Consider the following 25,977-nt stretch of genomic DNA (forward strand, 5'->3'; position numbering starts at 1 on the left):
ATTTTGATAGCCCCTTTCATGGTCCCACAACATCCCAAAGCAACTTACAGAGCAGGAAATCCTTCTTCTGAATTCTATTCACTGCTGTAATGTAGGAAATGTGTGAGCCAATTTTATGCACAACTAGCTCCCACTAACAACAAAGTGATAATGACCAGATAATCTATTTATGGCTGGTTGTTAAAGGTTAAATGTGGACCAGGTCATTTGGAGAACTCCCTGCTGTATCTCAAATAATGCCACAGCATCCCCCCATCCACCATCCCCGCCCCCTGCCATGCCTCCCAGCCTATTCCCTCCCCACCTTATTTCAAAATATGTGCACTGTTACTATAATCCAAACACATGATGGAGAAAGCCATTCAGCATTTCATCTGTACGGTCTCTCCCCCCTTATAGCTTCCTGACATTATGATTTAGCGTTTGTCTCTTCTGGGTCACTATTCAAACCAAAGTGTTTTGATATTACAGATTTAGTAGTTACACTCCAGTAGCAAATTCTTAAAAGCTGGGAGATGTTCCCCCAAAAGTTCAATTGGTCATCATTCCGGGATTCATTCCTGGACTGAGTTCATAGAAGAATCATAGAATCATAGAAGTTTACAGCATGGAAACAGGCCCTTCGGCCCAACCAGTCCATGCCGCCCAGTTTTTACCAGTAAGCTAGTCCCAGTTGCCCGCACTTGGCCCATAACCCTCTATACCCATCTTACCCATGTAACTATCTAAATGTTTTTTAAAAGACACAATTGTACCCGCCTCTACTACTACCTCTGGCAGCCCATTCCAGACACTCACTACCCTCTGAGTGAAGAAATTGCCCCTCTGGGCCCTTCTGAATCTCTCCCCTCTCACCTTAAACCTATGCCCTCTAGTTTTAGACTCCCCTACCTTTGGGAAAAGATGTTGACTATCTACCTTATCTATGCCCCTCATTATTTTATAGACCTCTATAAGATCACCCCTAAGCCTCCTACGCTCCAAGGAAAAAAGTCCCAGTCTATCCAGCCTCTCCTTATAACTCAAACCATCAAGTGCCGGCAACATCCTAGTAAATCTTTTCTGCACTCTTTCCAGTTTAATAATATCCTTCCTATAATAGGGCGACCAGAACTGCACACAGTATTCCAAGTGTGGCCGTACCAATATCTTGTACAACTTCAACAAGACGTCCCAACTCCTGTATTCAATGTTCTGACCAATGAAACCAAGCATGCCGAATGCCTTCTTCACCACCCTGTCCACCTGCGACTCCACCTTCAAGGAGCTATGAACCTGTACTCCTAGATCTCTTTGTTCTATAACTCTCCCCAACGCCATACCATTAACTGAGTAGGTCCTGGCCTGATTCGATCTGCCAAAATGCATCACCTCACATTTATCTAAATTAAACTCCATCTGCCATTCGTCGGCCCACTGGCCTAATTGATCAAGATCCCGTTGCAATCCTAGATAACCTTCTTCCCTATCCACTGTGCCACCAATCTTGGTGTCATCTGCAAACTTACTAACCATGCCTCCTAAATTCTCATCCAAATCATTAATATAAATCACAAATAACAGTGGACCCAGCACCGATCCCTGAGGCACACCACTGGTCACAGGCCTCCAGTTTGAAAAACAACCCTCTACAACCACCCTCTGCCTTCTGTCGTCCAGCCAATTTTGAATCCAATTGGCAACCTCACCCTGGATCCCGTGAGCTTTAACCTTCTGCAACAACCTACCATGCGGTACCTTGTCAAAGGCTTTGCTAAAATCCATGTAGACAACGTCTACTGCACAGCCCTCATCTACCTTCTTGGTCACCCCCTCAAAAAACTCAATCAAATAAGAGTTAGCAGATACTATATTAGAAGGTGTGACTTCATTGGCTTCAGTGCCTGTAGAGTAGAATAGGATAGGAGAGAAAGCCAGCCAGGGTTTGCGCTCCCGATCACTCCCTTTGAAGGGAAGCGCATGTGTCAATTTGTATGGGGACAGGCTTGACCTTGATTCTGCTCCACGTTCAATAAGAGCTTGTCAATTCTCACAGAGGGATTATTGCTTCAGGTTCTCCTTCAGTGTGAAGAGGTTGCCAAGGCCACAATGCTGCATGTTTTGGAAGTTATCTAATGGTAATCACGATTCAATGGTTTTCAGTAAAACGTGTACTGTTGGAAAACAGCAAAGACTGACCCGCACCTTCTCTCCACCACTTCCTGAATGTTCTCTATTCCAATGGCACTGCTCCGGCGAGAGCTGAAAGGTCCAGATTTCTTCCTCGTTGGACTTTTCCCAGGAATGATCAACGACTGTGAAAATATACTCAAGTGTCACCCACCCACCAGAAAACACACAAAACTGGTTTTACATTCTGTCATTTTACATAATTGACCTCTTCAGCATACATTGATTTGCATACAGTCCTATTTCAAAGTCAATAGATTATTTTTTTAAAGTCACATTTACTTTTTGGAATTTGCTGAGCACGATGGTTGCCAGTCTTATTGCTGGGTTTATATACTGTAAAAACTTAATTGAACCTTTACCAATACTGGGCTTTAATCTCTGTAGAGACATGTTTAGATACAGCCAGTTTACATTGGGCAAACAAGGTGGGACAGGATCATAGTCTATGGCCCAGGTGAATAAACAAACAATGGTATATTTGATCTTCTTTCCCCTGCTATTTCCGTGAAGCTTTTATCCTAATTAAAATGCACAAATAGTTGAACTCTTTGTACTGGAACAGCGATTTCTCAGCCCATTGCTTAACCAGAGGATTTCTAACAATAGGTTAAATGAAAAGGAAAAGTTTATTTAAATGATCTAAAATATTTAATTCCTGAGTGGCTATTATTATCTTTCAACCTTTTGGGAATTTGCTGGAAATTGTAAATATCCCTTTTTACTTTTTAATTACTGTTCTTCCAACTGATCATACTTGCCCTTGTTTCACCTTTTTATAATGTGGAGATGCCAGCGTTGGACTGGGGTGAGCACAGTAAGAAGTCTTACAACACCAGGTTAAAGTCCAACAGGTTTGTTTCAAACACTAGCTTTCGGAGCGCAGCTCCTTGATCAGAGGAGTCACTCACCTGAGGAAGGAGCAGTGTTCCGAAAGCTAGTGATTCAAAATAAACATGTTGGATTTTAACCTGGTGTTGTAAGACTTCACCTTTTTAGTTTTGACCTTTCCCCAACGCTGAAGTCCCGTTAGTGATTGAAGTCTATTCCCTGAATTTTGTTCACGAATCGCAGAAAGTCTGTATGCAGGTACAGCGTGTAATTAAAAAGGCAAATGGAATGTTTGCGTTTATTGCAAAAGGACTGGAGTATAAAAGTAGAGAAGTGTTGTTGCAATTGTATAGGGTGTTGGTGAGACCACATCTGGAGCATTGTGTCCAGTTTTGGTCTCCTTGTTTGAGGAAGGATGTGGTGGCATTGGAGGCTGTTCTGGAGTGGTTCACTAGATTAATTCCAGGGATGAAAGGGTTAATGTATGAGGAGAGATTAAACAGGTTGGGTTTATACTCGCTGGAGTTTAGAAGGATGAGAGGGGATCTGATTGAGGTGTATAAAATACTAAAAGGGATTGATAAATAAAACGTAGACCAAATGTTCCCCCTTGTGGGGCAATCTAGAATGAGAGATCACGGATATAGGTTGAGAGGCGGTAGATTTAGATGAGGAGGAACTACTTCTCGCAGAGGGGGGTGAATTTGTGGAACTCGTTGCCCCATAGTGCGGTGGAATCTGAATCATTAAATGGTTTCAAGAAGGAGATAGATATATTTCTGATTTTAAAAATGGGTTAAAGGGATTTGAGGAACACGTAGGAAGGTGGATTTGAGACCAGGAAGAGATCAGCCATGATCTGAATGAATGGTGGAGCAGGCTCGAAGGGCTGAATTGCCAACTTCTGCTCCTAATTCCTATGTTACTATGTTGAACTCTACCAATAGCATTCTTGGGCACGCTCATCGCTGTGAATCTATGAAGTTGAAGTGTTGGGCTGGCCAGCTGGTACTCAGTCTGTGCAACATGTAAATATCCTTCCCCACATCTTTCTCTCTCCCACTACCATCATGCCAGATTCTATTTGTTTGAACTGCATCAAAGCCTTGAATGCATTCCATGAAAATGAATCCCAGAACGTTTTGGGAGTGCAAGGGACTGTTTAGAACTAACTCCTACAATACCAGAAATGGCCACATTGAGAAATCCAAGCAGCTCTTTGCTCCAGAGGCTACAATGCCGAGTTTATTATGACCTTGTGCCTCATGTCTAGAATTTATTCTCGTCTTATGTAATCCGTGACATGAAGCAACATGCCAGAATTTGCTGATTACAATATTTTTATAGTCATTTAGCAATTTAAGGATTTAGGGTCTTTGTGAATTTATTTTGGGGAAAATTCAATAAATGTTGCCCACATCAGCAAAGTTCCTTTAGGCTCTGGATTCACACTTTGCATCTGCTCTTTTGAATCGAGGAGTATCTATGCTCTTCAGATCCAGTCTGTGTGAATAATAATGCTGGCTATACTGTGTTAAAATTAAGAGTAGGCATTTCCGAGCATGAGCTGTGAAGTTAATTTAGACTTTCACTGTGAGCCAGTTTTAAGGCCTTGGGTGTGTTTAAGTCCACAGAGATATATGAAAATTAGAAGAACGTCAAATTTTACAGCAGCCAATGCAATATCATTTCTGAAACTATTAATTAGCAAATGCACTGAACAATTACATCAATAACTTAATCGTTAGAAATGTAACATTAAAGTAACCCTCAAAATCTGTCGTTGTTCCAAATTAATAAAGAACTTTATCATCTTTTTTGCGGTAGGGAGCTTTCCCTAGTTTTCACCCAGCAGGAAATAAATGGTCGGATAACCATAGGTTTTGAAGGTTACAAATGCCTGAGAATTGTTTTTTTTTAAAATGACCAAGATGAGTTTGATATTTTTTTACTTACTTTAATTTTCCAGTATTTTTGGAGTTAATTACTTCTGAAACAATTAACTTTTCTTTTGTCCTGAAAATTTGCTGTTATTTATTCCATCCCTAAAAATATCCCGTCTTTATGCTAGCAGACACCATCCTACTGTCCTTACTTTGTAAAGTTATGTAGCTTCCGTTAAACCTTGCAAAATCCCTCATGGAGAAAGTTCTGTCCGAAAGCACAGTTTTCTTTTCTGTGGTGAACGGTCTCTTGCACATTGCTCCTGAGCAGATTGTGAATCATTTATCATTACCTTGGACATCCTCAAGACCTTTTATGGTGCCTGGCATTGTGCAGTTTTTAAAAGGATGTTCTTTCAGCACAGCTCATACTCCTCAGTTCCCTCTCAAATTGTTAAGTGCTGTAACTACCAACTACCGTTACCTCCAACTACCTTCACTTTGACATGGGTTTTCTTACTGTTCTGCTCTCCACTTGGTCTGTAATCTCCTGTACTTAAAACCCATTCTTTTACTGATGTTTCTAACCTACAATCAGTGGGTTCCTCCAGATAGCATGGCACAAAACCTTCATCCCTCACACACTGCAATGATTGAATGACTCAGTCTTCATTGCTTCTATATCATTTAAGGAGAAAGTTAAAATGATTTTTCTTTCAATTCTTTGAAGCAAACTGTGGCTGTGACTTAAATATCTTTTTCTTTTATAAAGTTAGAATACCCATTTATTTTATTTTCTAATTAAGGGGCAATTTAGCGTGGCCAATCCACCTCCCCTGCACATCTTTGGGTTGTGGGGGTGAGACCCACGCAAACATGGGGAGAATGTGCAAACTCCACACGGACAGTGACCCAGAGCCGGGATTCGAACCTGGGTCCTCAGCACCGTGAGTCGCAGTGCTAACCACTGCGCTACGTGCCGCCCTTTGACTTAAATATCTAACTACAATTGCCGTCCCCTATTTCTGATGTTCTTCTCTCGGTCCCCCTTTACACATTGACACTCGTGGCTTCTACAAATTCCTCTGATTTCACTTTGCTATGTTTATATCCAAGGTTCAACTTCCTAAAAGCAAAATACTGCAGTGCTGGAATCTGGGGCGAAATTCTCCCCCAACGGCGGGATGCCCGCCGACTGGCGCCAAAGCTGGCGCAAATCAGACGGGCATCGCGCCGGCAAAAAGGTGCGGAAGTCTCCGCATCTTTGGCGGCCTAGCCCCAACATTGAGGGGCTAGGCCGACGCCGGAGGGATTTCCGCCCCGCCAGCTGGCGGAAATGGCGTTTGTTGCCCCGCCAGCTGGCGCGGAAATGCGGCGCATGCGCGGGAGCGTCAGCGGCCGCTGTCAGTTTCCCCGCGCATGCGCGCGAGCGTCAGCGGCCGCCGAAAGTTTCCCGCGCATGCGCAGTGGGGAGAGTCTCTTCCGCCTCCGCCATGGTGGAGGCCGTAGCGGAGGCGGAAGGGAAAGAGTGCCCCCACGGCACAGGCCCGCCCGCGGATCGGTGGGCCCCGATCGCGGGCCAGGCCACTGTGGGGGCACCCCCCGGGGTCAGATCGCCCCGCGCCCCCCCCACCCCCCCCAGGACCCCGGAGCCCGCCCACGCTGCCTGGTCCCGCCGGTAAATACCAGGTTTGATTTACGTCGGCGGGACAGGCAGTTTCTGGGCGGGACTTCGGCCCATCCGGGCCGGAGAATCCAGCGGGGGGTCCCGCCAACCGGCGCGGCCCGATTCCCGCCCCCGCCCAATCTCCGGGAGCGGAGACTTCGGCGGGGGCGGGGGCGGGATTCACGGCGGCCAACGGCCATTCTCCGACCCGGCGGGGGGTCGGAGAATGACGCCCCTGAATAAAAAAGCAGAAAATGCTGAAGAGAAATCACATTCAATTCAAAATGTTAACTCTACACACTGCTGAGATTTTCCAACATTTCCTGTTTCACTTTCCTATTTCATGCCACTTTTTTTTCCACTGAACTCTAAATGTGACCAAGACTTTACTGTACATGCCACTGATTATTCCAAGACCCATTTCCCTTCCTGGTCAGGCTACCAAGCAACAGTCTGTTGATGGGCAGCCCTTCCTAATCGTCAACCACTGGCTCCTATCTTGCGTTTTTCTATATTGTCAGTACAGCTTTGGTCATTCTTCCTTTGAAACAGCTTCATTAGTTTCTTCTATACTCCCAAGACTGGATTCACACACATTCCCTCTGACCTACAGAAACTGATGACGGAAAACAAGACCACGGTTTCCCTGTTACACTAGAATTCATTCCTTTAGTGACACTCCTTCCTCACCACAGGCTTTCCAAACTGAAATTTAGTATTATCTAATCATTATTTCTAAATTAAGTAATGTTTTTAACCATTCGTTGAGTTTAACACCATAGACCTTTAATATCAGTGAAACAATTAAACACAAAGAACTGAAATGGGTGAGTTAAATACAAGTGAATGGTACCTACCGGGAGTTATTTGCATACAACAGGAACCAAGTATTTCAAGGTTAGTAAATATTAATATTCAATGACTAATACACAAATTAATTAATAATGGATTTGTTTTTGTTAATCAATAATTACTTAGTTTAGTGCTGTAATCATTATAACTAAAATCACACATAATAAATTAACAGCTAAAACCTATTACAAATCTGTTCATGCAGTGATCAGCAAATCAAATCTGCAAATATTCAGATCAGACTCAGTATGAAACCAATCACTCAGTTTATACAGAGGAGTGATTTTAGATTTCAGATGCAACAATGACATTAGCTCCAACCATATTGCTAAACTACTGATCGCTCATTGGTGATTGAATAATTCAGGCTGAAGGGCCAATCCACCACGTACCAGAGCACTGGGCTTCACAATAACCCCTGCAACTGCCCACGTGGCAACTGCTCAGCATCAACTGCTCACAGGCTGGAGTACATGGTAGGAAAAGTCTATGTACATGGCCAAAAGCTGGGAAGTCAATAATCCAATGGGCAGTGACGCTGTTTTACTTGTAGACAGTTTTGCTGTCTTATTAAGTAGGCTTAGCTTAACTTCGCTAGTAGGGAAGATGCTGGAATCTATCATCAAGGAGGAAATAGCGAGGCATCTGGATAGAAATTGTCCCATTGGACAGGTTCATAAAGGGCAGGTTGTGCCTAACTAATTTAGTGGAAATTTTTGAGGACATTACCAGTGCGGTCGACAATGGGGAGCCAATGGATGTGGTATATCTGGATTTTCAGAAAACTTTTGACAAGGTGCCACACAAAAGGTTGCTGCATAAGATAAAGATGCATGGCATTAAGGGGAAAGTAGTAGCATGGATAGAGGATTGGTTAATTAATAGAAAGCAAAGAGTGGGGATTAATGGGTGTTTCTCTGGTTGGCAATCAGTAGCTAGTGGTGTCCCTCAGGGATCAGTGATGGGCCCACAATTGTTCACAATTTACATAGATGATTTGGAGTTGGGGACCAAGTGCAATGTGTTCAAGTTTACAGACGACACTAAGATTAGTGGTAAAGCAAAAAATGCAGAGGATACTGGAAGTCTGCAGAGGGATTTGGATAGACTAAGTGAATGGGCTATGGTCTGGCAGATGGAATACAATGTTGACAAATGTGAGATTATCAATTTTGGTAGGAATAACAGCAAAAGGGATTATTATTTCAATGATAAAATATTAAAACATACTGCTGTGCAGAGGGACCTGGGTGTGCTAGTGCATGAGTCGCAAAAAGTTGGTTTACAGGAGCAACAGGTGATTAAGGCGGCAAATGGAGTTTTGTCCTTCATTGCTAGAGGGATGGAGTTTAAGACTAGGGAGGTTCTGCTGCAATTGTATAAGGTGTTAGTGTGGCCACACCTGGAGTAGTGTGTTCAGTTTTGGTCTCCTTACCTGAGAAAGGACATACTGGCGCTGGAGGGTGTGCAGAGGAGATTCACTAGGTTAATCCCAGACCTGAAGGGGTTAGATTACGAGGAGAGGTTGAGTAAACGGGACTGTACCCGTTGGAATTTAGAAGGATGCCGGGGGGGGGGGGATCTTATAGAAACATATAAAATTATGAAGGGAATAGATAGGATATATGTGGGGAGAGTGTTTCTACTGGTGGGTGAAAGCAGAACTAGGGCTCATAGCCTCAAAATGAGGGTAAGTAGATTTAGGACTGAGTTTAGGAGGAACTTCTTCACCCAAAGGGTTGTGAATCTATGGAATTCCTTGCCCAGTGAAGCAGTTGAGGTTCCTTCATTAAATGTTTTTAAGATAAAGATAGATAGTTTTTTGAAGAATAAAGGGATTAAGGGTTATGGTGTTCGGGCCGGAAAGTGGAGCTGAGTCCACAAAAGATCAGCCATGATCTCATTGAATGGTGGAGCAGGCTCGATGGGCCAGATGGCCTACTCCTGCTCCTATTTCTTAAGTTACAAAAGTGGCAGCAAGCAGTTTTTTGTCTGGCCAATGCAGAGGTGCATATAGAGGAGGAGCGAAAAAACAAAAGAAAGACAAAAGAAAATAAATGATACGGGGGAGATTTCACTGTGTTCGGGAAAGGCTCACTGGACACCCTGGGTGGACAAACATCAGATATTTGTTCCAATGTGACGTTGCTGTTTAAGAAGCCTGTTTTCCAAGCCACCCAACTCCCTGATAGCCACTGTACCCCAGCATCCAGTGCAGAGGTATTGGAGGTACCAACAGGCGAAAGGAGGTGCCTCTGTTAGCTGGTTCCAAATCTCGTGGACAGTAGTTTAACACTGTTGTTACTAATCAGTCACTATTTAAACAATACAGTTCAGACACCTCTCAATAATCAATTCCCAAGACCATAACTTGTTAAACGTGATTGCCATTGAGATTACGTCATGCACAGAGCAAATTAATTGAAATCAACGCATTCACAACTATCAGACCAATTCATATTTAGAATCCATCTATTTAGAGATCCAGTTAGCTGATTTTGCCGCCTGTTTTGATTGTTTCTTTGAGAAAGGTTTGGAATGCAGGCTGCAAGATCAGCGATAAGGCAATGGGAAGAGATGCTCTGAATATAAATTTAAGATAGTGTGTTTCTAAACATTCAAAAGCAACTTGCTCCTTTTAAAATACAAAGTCATGCAGTAGATTTGAATAAGTGACCATGCAATGAGCATCACACAGGAGAAGCAGGATTGAAAGCAGAGACGGAAGAGTGAGTGTAAAGCAGAAACCTCTTCTATTGTTCCTATGCCTATAGCACTGCCTCGGCGTCCGTGCTTAGTTGGGCTTTTTCCAGGCACGAGCAACGACTAAGGAAAGGGAAAGGAGAAAATACAAAATGAATCATGCAGAGCTATCCTCACAACAAAGACTGACAATGACTAACAAGAACAGCGCTGTGAAGTGAAAATTATGGAAGGGTGTGGGGTTCAAAACATCCAAAGAAATTGCAGAGATGAACAACGAATGCTTTGAAACTGAGGCCTGTGCAGTTTACGTGGTTCATCTGAAACACCGGGAAGTACATTTTTGCAACATTTCTTCCAAGTGAATTATATTCATTTTGATTCCTGCTGAGTGAAACCCAAGACCAGAATGACAGGTTAGAGACTTTTCACCAAAGGCCTCCACTAACATTATTTAGCAGCTGGCTACAAAGGGCAGAAAAAGGGCCTGACCGACTCACTCGGTCTTTCCTTTGAGGAATATACAAGGCCTCCATTTGGTGGTTCTCTAAGCCAAATGGCGGCGACTGGGAACTCTTTATGCAGCAGAGCACAGATACAATCTGCATCTCATTCCCTGCCAGCACATCCATTTTGTTTTGTATGAATCTACATGTTCTGTGCAAATCATAAGCCGATAGTAATTTTAGAGAATGGAAGATTCAGAGGCAACAATGAGAACTGATGGTTCACATCCTACTAAAGTGTGACATGCAGTCGCCCTCCCAACTTATGAATAACATGTACTGAGTTACTGGTTAAGTTAGCTGAATTGCCATCCAGCTGGTTTGGATTGGGCGATTTGATTTTTAGTAGATTTTCAGAAATAATAAATGTGCTTGAAGAATCTGTCTCTTATCAATACACGAGAGATTTGATGAAAAGTGCCATTTCATAGTAAGCAATGAGCAATATTTATAATACTGGATTGTTGAAAACCCGCTGTAGTGCTGAATTCAGGCTCAGCCATCATTAACTCAGAAATGTAGGGCCAGAATAAGGTCAGAAATAGGTCCAAATTAATCTTCATCACTTATCACAGTCATTTTGCAATAGTGGTAATTCCAATCCAAGTTCACTTCCTCTCGCCCATCAAGGTTCTGAACCCCAGCCCAGTGTATAAGTGAGCATATAGTTAAGGAATTTCCCAGCTTTGATACTGAACCAATGGCTGGTTGGCTAAATCCCCCCCACTCAACTTGGGAAAAGAAAATTAATCAGGTTTTTGCTCCACATCAGCAGCTAGCAATCCTGTTGGAAAGAGCACAGGCGTGGGCATCAAGTGAGAATGTGATGAGACTGTGACAATCATTCTACAATTAAAAGTTCCGCTGGCAATCAATGCCCTTTTGGCTGAGGTAGCTGAAAATCAAGGGACTGTAACTCGATGCTGATTAGTACCTTTGAGAGATCAGGGAAGACCACTCAGCTCTATTGCAAACTCATTTAGTCTCCTTTCAAAACACAAAATGTAAACTATGAAAATCTATCCAGGCCATATCCTTCATTTAAAATAAATAGCATCTCCCAAACATTACAAAAACTTCTGATATCCAAAGTGCCTACTTGACAATTGCTGCTTCTCAAAGATGCTGTGTATCTGTTTGCGCAGGCACCTTTTATTCTTTCTCTAGTTAGACTGAAAAGGAAAGTCATGATTAAGGGCACAATTCAATTATAACACTGACACCGTAGATGCTTGTGACCAGCACTGTCATAATATTGAGTCTGGTTAGGTTTTAGCCAAGCCATGAAAGGTAATTAATGTGCAGATTTACTATTTCTTGAGCAAACTTTATCCGGAACTGCTATAAAAGTAAAAAAATGCTCCTATTTGTCACGAGATACTAGAACATAGCATTTCAATGTGTTGCAAGATGCACCAGAGTAACACTGTGCAACTTTGGGATGAAATTTTTTTTTATAGTCAAATGTGGGACATGTCAAGTTTCTTTATAATTAAAGTCCTGCTCAAAATCCATAGAAAAAGGTGTTTTGAAAGATTCATTCGCTACCTATTAGTGATTCCCAAAAACTCCCATTCCCCACTTGTCCCTTTGTTCAGACAGTTCTCCACAGTCGGGGACATTTGATTAGGGATGTGGTCTTGTCCTATACCTGCCTATTGTCAAGCAACTTCTGTTCAAACAGCAGAGGCACATCAAGCCTTGTCAAAGGTCATCAACTGCCATGTCAACTGATGCTAGAGATATGGGGGTCATTTTAATTTTGTGCGATAGTGTGAAATTGGCGATAGTGAGTTAACTTTCACATCACTCCCCATTTTTATTCATTGTATGTCACGAGGAGACCAAGAAATGAACTACTTCTCAAGAAAAATGCTGCTATTAGCAGTGCGACATGCGATTTCGGAAGACAATGTGTTTTTGACACACCCTGGGCGGGATTCCCCAATAATGGGGCTATGTCCCACACCAGCGTCAAAACACGGGCATTTCACTCTGGACTTTCCTGAAGAAAGTTTCCCCCATCTGCAGGGGGCTGGCAGGGCCTCAGAGTGCTCCTCGCAGCTCTGGCTGCGGATACAGGGCCCCGCACTTCCGTTCGGGAGTCCGCGCATGCGCACGGCGGTGGCCTGAGGCGGCGGCCCGTGTTACATGGCGGATTCCCGCCACGGACCATGATGAACAACGTGGGTCCCCCCCGGGATCGTGCACAACCACGATCGGTGCCGCCCGATTGCTTGCCTGGCATTCTGTGAGCCCCCCCCCCCCTCCCCCCCCCGATAAAGGATCCCCCCCGCCTCCCAGCAGGGCGACCGCCGACTGAGTCCGCAGCCACCATCGGCCGTTACCAACAGGCAAAATGTGGTTACAACAACGCCGTCGGGAACTCGGCCAGTTGTCTTCGCAGAATCGGCGAGGGGTCCTGTCAATGGCCCCCTACCCGCGTCACGTAGACCGCGCACACGCGATTCGTGCCGATTTCAGCTTGGAGAATTCAGCCCCAGGTGTTTGTGCAGACACACCGGTTGAGTGTGCATGCACTATACCATCAAAACAGGGGCATGTGCAAAAGAATTGCTAGGTCTTGCAAATAACCACCACATCACCAGTTATCCATTAATTTATTAACATCTGAAATCTGTGCTATTGTTGGGAACCTCTTAGCATTGAGTATGTCCCTCATGCTTGATCCAAAGGATATAAGTAATTGACCCACTGGCTCATGTTACATTTATTAAATTTAATCTCAACGCCTTTCTGCCAGTCAACGTATATTTGTGCAGAGGGACAAGTGGATTGTAACAGGCTTTGATTAACAATTAGGAGGGAGGACAAAAATGAATGACCTCTTGCTGTGCCTGCTTCATGACATCAGAACACTAATCGACCAGCTGTCGCGATAGTTACTGTCATGTGTAAAACACAGTTAATTTACCTTAGCGAGCCAATAGAGCGGGCAGCTTAATTCAAGTCAGGTAACCTTATCTAGTGGTAATGATTTTTGTTTTGCCTAGCAACCAGAATTGCTATTTTTGTTAAAGAATTCAATTGCCGGAGAAATTGAAGGATAGGAGTTGTACTGGAGCCCTATGTTGTTTAACAATAATCACCAGCTCTGAATGCTGCTTTACATTCGACAGTATCAAACCCCAGCGAATGAGCAAATTCTTTCAAATCATTTCATTTGACAAATTGAAGGAGAAACTGGCATTTGTACTCTGCAATCTTTCCAAGAATGCACATTTCTCTGAATGATAGTTATTACTGTAATATGAAGAGATTTGCTCAAATTGGAACAATCCAATGTTACTATCTGCTCTCTCCACATTTTCAAATGACTTTCAAATAAATGCGTCTGTTTCCTGGCACAGATCCAAGATCGATACCGGTAAAAATGGGTTTTACAGCTCATGATTATCACAGGGGTTTGGGAGAAGGGACAGAGCCTTCACACAAAGCGCAGGGGTAAGTCGCAATCTCTCCCCAAAAGGTGTTGACGTTGATCCGATTGAAAAAAATGTTTGATTTTAATAGGCGAATTGTATGAAGGGTTACAGGATCAAGGTGGATATCTGCAGGTAAGATTCAGATCAGCTATGGACAGTGGAACAGGCTCAAGTGGCTGAGTTTCCTCCTCCCATTCCTATGATTGGCTTCAGCCCTTTGCAGAGGGTGGCTTCCTTTAAACGTAAGCAGCTGAATGCGCATTTTCCTGGCTGATCAAGGATGGGTGCAGTGGTTCCCACACTGATAGGAAGATTTGAGCCTACAGTTCTGTGGAGAGCGCAGTGTAATGCAGAAATGTAGGACTGGATTTTCCGATACCCCAGCTGTGAGTTTCTCGGTGGCCTGCTGTTCGCTGGTGGTGAGATTCTATCTTCCTGCCACTTGTCAATGTAACCACCCCAAGTGCTGGGAATCTGCGGGCGGGGGTGCCATACCAACGGGAAGAGTGAATCGCAGTGATCAGAGAATTCCGGCCTTGGAGTGTGGTTTTCAGCCGTGTTAGGAAATTAAGGGGCGAGGGGGAATCTTTTCTGTAGGTTAATGTAGGAGTTTCCTGCTAAGTCATGTTTAGTCAATTTTAGTTTGTTACAGTTAAAGTCATAAAATATGAAATCTTTTCACAAGATTCTTTTGGTTGGTCACTGGGAATTCAGATTTTTTTTTTAAAGTTATCGATCTCTATGGGGATCTTTGAAACACCTGCCAGTCAGTCTACATTCAGGAGAAGGTCTGGATTTGTTTATAAGTGCAGCAACATTTCATGGCATAAAGAGTCAATAACTATTTTTAACTTTGCTGAAAGATTGTTCACGGGAAGCATATTTATTGTTTTGATGTATCACTGATAACGCAGATTATAAATTCCTGTAAACAGACTACGTAATGACTATTTTTCTATGTTAATTACATTGTCAGACTGTTTACATCTCGAGCTATGATAATGATAGGCTGCCAACTCAACCCACCTACAAAAGATTGGAATCACAAGGTGATACACGTGACACTCCAGGAAGCTGCTATTCTGTACAAAGGGTTATCAATTTGATCATTTTGTTTGGCTAATATAGACCCAGGCATTTGCAGTTAAAGATATAGAGAATATGAGGGCCACTTACGGGAGTGTTTGATAATGTTGAACTCAAGACAACAGATATTCTGATGGAATTTCACTGCCCTGCAACGCTAGCTCGGTCTTCCTCACCACAGATACTGCCTGACACTGCCTGCCGAGTATTTTCAGCTCCGTTTGACTTTATTTCAGATTTCCAATAAGCACAGTATCTTGTTGTTGTGAGATCACAGCCTGGTCTAAGTCTCTCTCAATTTTTATTCCCATTGCTATTCTCTGTTTGGATCTTTCCAAAAGACCACATTAGGAATTTGGCACATATTCTTGCTATGGTTCATCTGTAGTTCCCAATAGCTTCATTCAGCAAAGACATTCAGGACAGAGAAGTATTAATATTATTCCTTATAACTCTTTACAGACTTGAAAGACCTCCAGGAATTATACTGCATTGTGATCGCAGTGGGAGTCTGCACATAGAAGGCGTGCAATGAAGAATTATGTCGACAATGTTGTCACTCTATCTCTGACTTGTGTCACTTTTTGCGAGTGCAAAATGAGCTTTATTTACTCAAACTGAACATTAGCTTAGAAACCAACAGGAAAATCTTATATTTGTGCTAAAAGAATATTGTAAGCAATTTTTTTCATTTGTTCCCAATTGTTCCTCTTTTGAATGTTGCTGTTTTTTGTTGGGGGATGGTTTCATGGGCATTGGAGAGTTGTATTTCTGCATCAAGATAGGGATCCGAGGTCAGCTGTACCATTGCAGCCAAATACATTGGACATGTTGGATTGAGATCAGCACCGGCCAGGGTTTGAGCCGGGGGCCTTCCTAGTCTGGTGACCTGCCGCATCACACTGCGCACTCACTCACCGAGCCCTCGGCAAGAGGGTGATGATAATATTTGAATTTTATTTTGAAATAAAATAGTTTTCAGACTCAAAGTGTTAGCAAGGGGATTGCTCAGCACATTTCAGGAAGCCAGTGTAAACAAGGAGTACACCCGGGTCAGTTAGAGTGCAGGATGCTGAATTCCCTGTCCAACTTCAGGAATCACTCTCCAACTGTCCATTGTAATAATTTTCCCATTTCCCCATGCCACTAGGAAATGGATTGGAACTGCAGAAATCCATCCTGTTTCACAGGGGAGTACTGCAGAGAAGCACACTCGTACATCACTAGTCTTTGTTCAATCAGAACCCAGGACCCAAAGGTGAAAGATTTATTTGAACCCAATGTGCGGCTGAGATTGTGTTTTTGTTTGTAATCTCCATTTCTCCCAGAATATTTCATTGGTCTATTTAACCCTTTCTCATTGGTGGAATATTTTGGAATTAACTCTTGGTGGCATCACCCAGTGAGAAGTGGCAGGGCAGCAGCCAATGCCAACGAGGCTGGTGCTGCAGGGAGCTCTTCATTCCTGCCAAGGGCTGAACGCTTGCCCCAGTAACTGAAGCACAATCAAAACTATTTTTTGAAATTTAGTTTTACAATATTTGTTTGGTTTGACAAATTGTGAACAGTTTGGTTGCTATGGCAAAGAAAAACAAAAGCAGATGCATAAATTGTAAATTGCCAGCAAACCAACCATGTAAGTAAATAAAAATGACAAAAATGCTCTTGCAGCTGAACATAAACTGTACATAATGGCAACCATGGACATCACCTTAAAAACACCTTTCCACAACTAATGGGCAGTCAGGGTCCTGGGGCTCTGATTTGTGAACTAATTGGGCCTTGGACCTGTAACAGGCCAATGCTTCAGGTGGCCAGTAGTAGGCACTGCATTGTTGGGATTAATGGAGCATTTTGGAAGTGGCTCTACTTTGAGGCAATTCCCTCAGTGCCAGGTGGTGAGTGTTAAAAATTGGCCGCAGTGAAAGGTTGGCAGGAAATTTGACGCTTTATCATCCCGCACCCACACATTCCCACCACTGGAAAGGAATAAAAAATAGTTGATTATTTCCCTTCTTATTTCAGATGGAGGCTGGAGTTTATCACAATCAAACATTGTTCTCATTCAACATTCAGACTGTAGACATTTCAGAGCCAATCTCCTCGTAACCATCAACAACGAGTTACTGACAGTCTAGAATCATTTATATCTCCACAACTATCACCACGGCCAACAAATCCCCAATATAAACAGCATTTGAAAGTTCAGGTTCCTGAATCTACACCTTTTGTGCTTTTTTGCACAACACCAGTCACTTTGCAAGGTATTTTGTGGTCTGTTCCAGTGGAATTAGCAGATAAATTGTAAGTGGCTAAGATTAAACAGTCCAATGAGAGCAGCAGGGACTTGTGTAAACATGATATTCAAACTGAAGGTAAAGAATAAGGATTTTAAACCATTTCATACTATTTATATATAAACCTGACGGCTTACAGAGCCAGGAAAAATTACCAACCCCTTCAGCATATTTTGTGTTTCATTTGACTCAAAGAGAATCTATAAAGGTTTCTAAACTGTCATAATTGACCTCAAACTGCAGGGCACAGAAAGTTAAAACACATAAGGAGACCATTCAGCCCATCGTGTCTGTGTCAGATGAAAATAGCGACCTAACCCATTCCCTATTTCTTGGCCTGTAACTCTGTATGCTGCTGCACTTCAACTGTTTATTTAGGGTTCTTTTAATGCGATGAGGATTTCTGTCTCAAGCATCCTTTCAGGCAATGAGTTTCAAACTATCACAACCAGAGAATGAAAAGGTCACCTTGACATCCTCCAATTCTTGCACCAATTACGTTAAGGTGCCCTCTATTAACTGACCTCTCTGCCTATCCTATCTTCCTATCGATTCTCAGCTAGGCACCTGTTAATTTTTTTAAGCCTCAATTAAATCTCTCTTTCGCCTTCTCTGTTGCTAAGAAAGCAATCCCAGCCTATTGAATCTCCCCCCATAGTTACAATTCTCAACTTTTGGTGTATAAATCTTGTCTCTTGTGCAATCACCTCCTTCCTGTAATGTGATGATCAGAAGTACACTAGTACTCTAGCTGTGACCCAAATGGTGCTTTATACAGTCCTAGCATAATGCCCTAAACTCTCCCATGCTGCCCACCACAGGAATTGTCATGGACAGAAAACTTGACGGAGCAGCAAACGGTCAGTTCACTTTGGGTGGGAATTATGTCGTGGAAATGAAAAATCCGACCCATCTCCCTGTGTTTATACTCTGTGCTTAACTAACAAAGGGACATATTCTGTTTGCTTTCTTAACCATCTTAACTGCTTATCCTGCTACCTTCAGAGATCTGGGTCCTACTCTCCCAAATCCCTCTGCTCCTATATATTTCTCAGCATCTTACCAGAGACTGGGAATCCTGCAGTGAAGAACTCATCTCCTGATTCCCTTAAGCCTGTCCACCACCTACAAGGCACATTTAAAGACTGTGATGGAGTAATCTCCACTTGCCTGGATGCGTGCAGCTCCAACAACACTCAACCAGCTCAACACCATCCAGGACAAAGGAGGCTGCTTGATTGGCACCTGATCCACTAACTTAAACATTCACTCCCTCCATCACCGATGCACAGTGGCAGCAGTGGTACCATCTTCCAAAGTCAAGCTGCCGGGTTTAAATTTCAAACTATGCTTGGCAGCTAACTGTCCGTCACCATCAACTGGTGCATGCTCCATGACAACATCTTTACCCATCAGAGTCCACTTGCCAACCAATCCACATAAGAGTACAAATTGCTCATTTTACATTTGGTAAACTCATGATGATCCTGATGAGTGCAGGCTGAAAAGTTTCAACAATAAATAGCTTTTTTTCCAGCAATATTTAAGAGTTGTTACAAGGTTGTGCCTCTTTATATTTTGAAAATATGATTTTTCAGCTTAACTGACTGAATATTTTTCAGTTTGAATTGAGACAGAACAAAGCTTCAAAATCTAAGGCCACAGGTGTAAATCTTCACCAAGGAAACAAGCTGAGGTTTCACTCTCTCCCTCTCTTTTTTGGAATAAGTGTGTTGGCCAGTTTTGAGACTCTTAATTCTACCAGAACCCTCCCCCAATGCTGAGATCTCATATTAATTGCAACATCTTCTACAACTGACCACATCCAAGAAACCAGCTAATGCAAACCAGCTGCAGTGTTTAGAATCTAGGCTGCAAGAATAATTAAATGATATTTAACCATTTTTTTTGTGTTACATAAGAACTAGGAGCAGGAGTAGGCCACCTGGCCCCTCGAGCCTGCTCCGCCATTCAATGAGATCATGGCTGATCTTTTGTGGATTCAGCTCCACTTTCCGGCCCGAACACCATAACCCTTAATCCCTTTATTCTTCAAAAAACTATCTATCTTTATCTTGAAAACATTTAATGAAGGAGCCTCAACTGCTTTACTGGGCAAGGAATTCCATAGATTCACAACCCTTTGGGTGAAGAAGTTCCTCCTAAACTCAGTCCTAAATCTACTTCCCCTCATTTTGAGGTTATGCCCCCTAGTTCTGCTTTCACCCACCAGTGGAAACAACCTGCCCGCATCTATCCTATCTATTCCCTTCATAATTTTATATGTTTCTATAAGATCCCCCCCGCATCCTTCTAAATTCCAACGAGTACAGTCCCAGTCTACTCAACCTCTCCTCGTAATCCAACCCCTTCAACTCTGGGATTAACCTTGTCAATCTCCTCTGCACATCCTCCAGTGCCAGAACTGCCTTTCTCAGGTAAGGAGACCAAATCTGAACACAATACTCTAGGTGTGGCCTCACTAACACCTTACACAGTTGCAGCATAACCTCCCTAGTCTTAAACTCCATCCCTCGAGCAATGAAGGACAAAACTCCATTCGCCTTCTTAATAACCTGTTGCACCTATAAACCAACTTTTTGCGACTCATGCACTAGGACACCAGGTCCCTCTGCACAGCAGCATAGTTTTAATATTTTATCATTTAAATAATAATCCCTTTTGCTGTTATTCCTACCAAAATGGATAACCTCACATTTGTCAACATTGTATTCCATCTGCCACACCTTAGCCATTCACTTAAACTATCCAAATCCCTCTGCAGACTTCCAGTATCCTCTGCACTTTTTGCTTTACCACTAATCTTAGTGTCATCTGCAAACTTGGACACATTGCCCTTGGTCCCCAACTCCAAATCATCTATGTAAATTGTGAACAATTGTGGGCCCAACACTGATCCCTGAGGGACACCACTAGCTACTGATTGCCAACCAGAGAAACACCCATTAATCCCCACTCTTTGCTTTCTATTCATTAACCAATCCTCTATCCATGCTCCTACTTTACCTTTGCCATCCATCATTATCTTGTGCAGCAACCTTTTGTGTGGCACCTTGTCAAAAGCAAGGACTCTAATTTGCCCTTATTTTTGCTGTGTGCGTGTGTGCGCGTGTGTGAGTGTGTGCATGCATGTGTGCGTGTGAATGTGTGTGCGCATGCGTGCGTGCATTTGTCTCAAATTGATTTCACTGAGGCCGAATACTTGCCGTTGTGTTTTATTATTTTTGGGGGGTATTAATGGGGTATTAATAAATGTGCTCTTTCCCCGACTCAAGAAACCGTTGTTTGATTGGTTCCTTGTTCTGACTGCATAAATCGTGAAATGCATTCTGGTTTGGAAAAGACATATCCTCGTGAAAAAGAAACTTCCATTTTTGTGTGATCAAGCAAGGTGGTTGAATCGAGGGGAGCCAATCCCCCCCCCTTCTCACCTGGTCACTCAGATCTAGTGAATTTTGGAATTCACGCCTCTAGAGGCCGATGGATGCTTACTCCATGAGTTTATTCAAAATTGAAATCAATAGATTTTTGCACACAAAGTTGATGAAGGGATAGGAGAAGCAGGTGAGTGGAGGTGAAGTAAAAGATTAGCCTTGATCTTATTAAATGGTGGCGTAGGCTCAAGGGAGCTTCTCAAACCTCTCAAAGAATCAACCTGTGGGGCAGGTTCCTCCACATGTTCACTTTTAATGACAGGCCAAAAGCAGCCAGATAAAGATGCACTTCCAGTGGGGAATGTATGGCTGGCCAACATTTCCCGTCCTCATCAGCTGGAACATCTACAGTCCAAACTGGAATCACTCCTCAGCAAGAACAGCAAACATGCCGACTTTGGATTTGAAGCCCTCACCTTGTGAATGTGAGTTCAGCACAGCCACCAAAGTAACAACTGTTGGAGTTGAAGCACTGATGGAGCACGGTACAGTGATAATGTCACTGGACTAGTAATCCAGAGACCCAGGTTGATGCTTAGCACGGGCAGCACAGTAGCATGGTGGTTAGCACAGTTGCTTCACAGCTCCAGGGTCCCAGGTTCGATTCCTGGCTTGGGTCACTGTCTGTGTGGAGTCTGCACGTTCTCCCTGTGTCTGCATGGGTTTCCTCCGGGTGCTCCGGTTTCCTCCCACAGTCCAAAGATGTGCCGGTTAGGTGGATTGGCCATGATAAATTGCCCTTAGTGTCCAAAACGTTTGGGTGGGGTTACTGGGTTACAGGTCTAGAGTGGTCGTGTGGGTTTGGGTAGGGTGCTCTTTCCAAGGGCCGATGCAGACTCGATGGGTCGAATGGCCTCCTTCTGGACTGTAAATTCTATGATTCTCTGATTCTCAGTGGACACAAGTTCAAATCCCACCACGGCCACCAGTGGGATTTAAATTCAATTCATAAAATCTGGAATTGAAAACTAGTCTCAATAATGGTTCCCATCGATTGTCAAAAGAACCCATCTGATTCACTAATGTCCTTTAGGAAAGGAAATCTGCCAACTTCATGTGGCCTGACCCGTAGGACTTTAAACTGCCCTCTGAAATGGCCAAGCAAACCATTAAGTTCAAGGGCAATTAGGGATGGGCAATAATGTTGGCCTTGACAACGACGCCCCCATCCCATGTAAAAATTAAAGAACATTAGTGTTCATGGTTTCTGCAAGATACCAGAAAGTTTAGCTTTTCAAAAGATTTTTTTAGCCAAGAAGGCATGTTGTTCAGAATAATCTTGCATCGCCCTCCAGAAATAAAATTGCTTTTCTACGTTAGGTCCTAAATAATTTATAGACAATGTTTAAAAGGCTCAAACAGCTTAATCGATTGTATTCATTTTCTAAGAATGACTTGTAACACTTGTTGATATTGTAAAAAACAACAGATTCATACACAGATCCTTAAGCTGTTGTAATGGAGACAAATCAAACTCTTTATTTTCAATGTATTCGTACAAAATCATCCGTGACCTTAGTTACTGCCTCAGAAGACGATTGGATCTTGTTTTGTAACTTTTTGCCATGTGACTTACCACTCGGCTGCGTAACATTCACTGAAACATGTACCTCATTGTAAGACACGTTTCTTGATTCTTCAGAATTCTGTTACAATGAGATTGGAATGTACTTTTTGCTCAATTTATCTTTGACTTGGTAATGATGAGTTTAAAGGATTAAACATTCCAAACTGATTTTTGATGTTATGTTGTTGATTTCTGTACTTATACTCCTTTAGATTTCATTGTGTGCAAGTCTAAAGGGGGCTGATACTTACAATGCCAGGGGTTTTGATGGTTTCTCCTGTGCTGTGGGTGAAACTGCCACTGTGACTGGTAGAGACAGTGTTCTGTTTCTTATTGCTGAGACCCATGGCATCCATCGACTGGCTTCGACTTCTAATCACCCGCTGAATAAGAAAGGTTTAATCAGTCATATGTCACGTTTTATGGAATGCTCCGAATTAAATTAATATGGGCAGCAGCAGTTGTAGTTGGAGAATGAGAAATTCATTTAATTTCCATTTTATTTCATTTGAAACAACGGTGAATGATTTGTCAAATGTGAGGAAATTACTTGGAGAATGTGTCACATCAGACCTAAATTCAGTTAAGAACGATGATCATTTGTCTTTGATGATCCAGGCTACCTCGATGTAGAATGTTCCCACTCAAGTCTTTATTGTTAGTTCATGTGTTTAGGTTCGGGAGCTTTAACATAAAGGACAGCATTCATAGAATCCCTACAGTGCAGAAGGAATCCATTCGCCCATCGAGTCTGTCCATACCCTCTGAAAGAGCACCCTACCTAGGCTCTAGGCTCACTCCCTCGGCCTATTCACGTAACCCAACCTAACCTTTGGGCACTAAGGGTAATTTATCATGGCCAATCCACTTAACCTGCGCATCTTTGGACTACGGAAGGAAGCCGGAGCACCCGGAGGAAACCCACGCAGGCACGGGGAGACACCCACGCAGGCACGGGACAGTGACCCAAGGCCTGGATTGAATCCGGGTCGCTGGCACTATGAGACAGTAGTGCTAATCACTGTGCCGTCGTGATGCATAAGATTCCTTTCCTGCTGAAATATTGCATCAACTTTATGTTGACAAAATGCGCTCATGGATTGGATTGTATAGCTACCAAAAACAGATGTTCCATTGGTCCCCATCCTATTCCATCCCATCGATCAGCTTCAATTGATGCCAAAACAGAAGTTAACATTTAATCAAAGGTGCAAAGTGACTTTTTAATTGACCCAAGTTTTATGGGGCACGATAAGCAGCTGTAATTCAATCTCTCACTGACTTGCTCAAAATCTTGATGTTGATGGTTAAAGGTAAATGTCCAGGTCCAGAGTTTCAAAACGAACAACCTCGGGACGGAGTCCATGCTGGATTTTGGATCTGGTCAGTTTTTGGGCTGGGCAGTTGGGGCTGAGACAGGTTGCAGGGTTCAATAGTTGCTTGGTCACCTCTGAGCGTAGGAAAAGACAGACATGTGCGCCAATAACTGGTCAACATGTTAGTTTACTCGTAAATAATTAAAATTCATACTCGGCAAATTAAAAAAACGACCGGTTTTTGGGCATGGCTGTTTTTCGGGTAGTTGGACTTGTCACAATCTGCCTGTACTTCACTTAACAAAGAACAAAATCAAATAGCATCCCTATTTCACCAGACATTCAGTTCTATCTCAGGTAGGTGGAACAGAGAGATCTTCCTGGATCAAGGTTAATCAGGCTGATCTCATTGTATGTTGGAGCCTGAGTTTCCTATTTGAAGCCTCCGATCCATTATTCGTAGTTATACTGGTTTAAACGCTTTATTTATTTCAGGCAAAAACTACAGGGTTTAATCACTCACTCACTTGTATCTTGCTAAGGTGCAATGAATGTAACAGAAGAGTTTTATTGAGGCAGGCTTCAATTCCTTCAATTTAAAATGTATATTTGGTTTCCCTGAAAACTGCCTCTCCATCTTTCTCACGTTCTGTCCTATCTCCATCTTTCTCAGGTTCTGTCCTATCTCCATCTTTCTCACGTTCTGTCCTATCTCCATCTTTCTCAGGTTCTGTCCTATCTCCATCTTTCTCAGGTTCTGTCCTATCTCCATCTTTCTCAGGTTCTGTCCTATCTCCATCTTTCTCAGGTTCTGTCCTATCTCCATCTTTCTCAGGTTCTGTCCTATCTCCATCTTTCTCAGGTTCTGTCCTATCTCCATCTTTCTCACGTTCTGTCCCATCTCCATCTTTCTCACGTTCTGTCCTATTCTCCCCGGCCTTTGTTCATGAAGACATCGGAGGTAGCAAAAAATATTTCAGCACTGAGGTTTCAAACTGTTCTCCCTCGAGCTGCCTTTCGTAAAACATGTCCTTTAAAGGAGATATTCTAGAAATTATATTCTTTTGAAAAATAGCTGTTATTTTCATCCTATTGAAACTATGGTTGATGTAATTTTAAACTGATAACGGGCAAAGCCACAACTGGAACTGTTCACTGACTAAAATGGGCCAGCAGCCACTGATGAATTGAAATGATTTTTAATTTATTAACGCTGCCACATTAGACCTGTGATGACATATAGCAGGTGAAGATGTTCTCTATAAACATTGCGGACTGTAATTTTATTGGAATCATTTAGGAGGACAATCTTTTGACATCGGGTTTGACACTGTGTATGCAGCTGATTTACCCAAGTTACATTCTGTCAAATCAAACACTAAAATGCGGCAATTTATACAACACTCAACAGCAAATATTCTAGGTCCTCAATGTAAGAACAAATTAGTTTCAGGGTCAGGCAGATTTTTCTAATGTAGCTTACATACTGGAAGGAATTGATCTCTGCTACTGGTGCATTCTAGACTCAAAGTAACTCTCCATGGAATAGACAGAACAAGCACAATTGATATAAGAAGCTTATCACTTGCTAGCACGGTCTCCTGCAGAACGGGAGGTTGATGAGAGTTTGAGCTATTCACTGAGCACAAAAATAAATCTCTCATCTTTAAAGATAGCTGCTAAAGATCTGCAAGATTTATCCCAACACAAGAGATGCTTTGACAAATCGATAAATTGATCTTTGGTGTTCAAAGATACTTTCCAGTTCCTTAAACTTTTGGGTTTGATTTGGAGCTTTGAATTCAAATTGTCCGAATTGATAAGCTATTTAAATTTCAATTCTAGAGGACAGCACTTAACCAACAGAATAAGTTTATTCAAATATAATACATATATTCCCCTAGAGTGAGGTGACCTTATTAACCCACAGACATGTTTTCACTAGACCATGGAGGAGATCAAAGAGATGCAGCTTCTGTAGAAACATAAGGAAGAGCCTGGGGTCAGGCACATGTATATCTGCTGTGCAACAGGAAGACTGGGCAGAAGACTGGACATGTATATCTGCTGTACAAGAAGACGACTGGGCAGAAGACTGGACATGTATATCTGCTGTACCTCAGGAAGACCGGACATGTATAAACTCATCATAAACACCAGTAAAACTGAGCCACATGCATCAAATCACCAGGGAGGTAAA

General features: G+C 42.7%; 1 protein-coding gene across 20 annotated transcripts in view; it reads right to left on the bottom strand.

Moving 5' to 3' along the window:
* The window catches only part of rap1gapa (RAP1 GTPase activating protein a), an 809,199-nt gene that overhangs the window by 42,483 nt on the left and 740,739 nt on the right, over positions 1–25,977 (bottom strand). For 17 of the 20 annotated variants that reach the window (XM_072477772.1, XM_072477763.1, XM_072477771.1 and 14 more), the window contains 3 exons: positions 22,713–22,844; positions 10,150–10,227; positions 2,185–2,294 (listed from right to left, as the gene is read on the bottom strand). In XM_072477772.1, the coding sequence (XP_072333873.1) occupies positions 2,185–2,294; positions 10,150–10,227; positions 22,713–22,844 (320 nt within the window). The remainder of the gene's footprint in view (positions 1–2,184; positions 2,295–10,149; positions 10,228–22,712; positions 22,845–25,977) is intronic. The other 3 variants (XM_072477755.1, XM_072477758.1, XM_072477773.1) reach the window with 3 other exon arrangements.

The sequence above is a fragment of the Scyliorhinus torazame genome, chromosome 16, assembly GCF_047496885.1.
Source record: "Scyliorhinus torazame isolate Kashiwa2021f chromosome 16, sScyTor2.1, whole genome shotgun sequence".
In the NCBI taxonomy this organism is placed as follows: domain Eukaryota; kingdom Metazoa; phylum Chordata; class Chondrichthyes; order Carcharhiniformes; family Scyliorhinidae; genus Scyliorhinus; species Scyliorhinus torazame.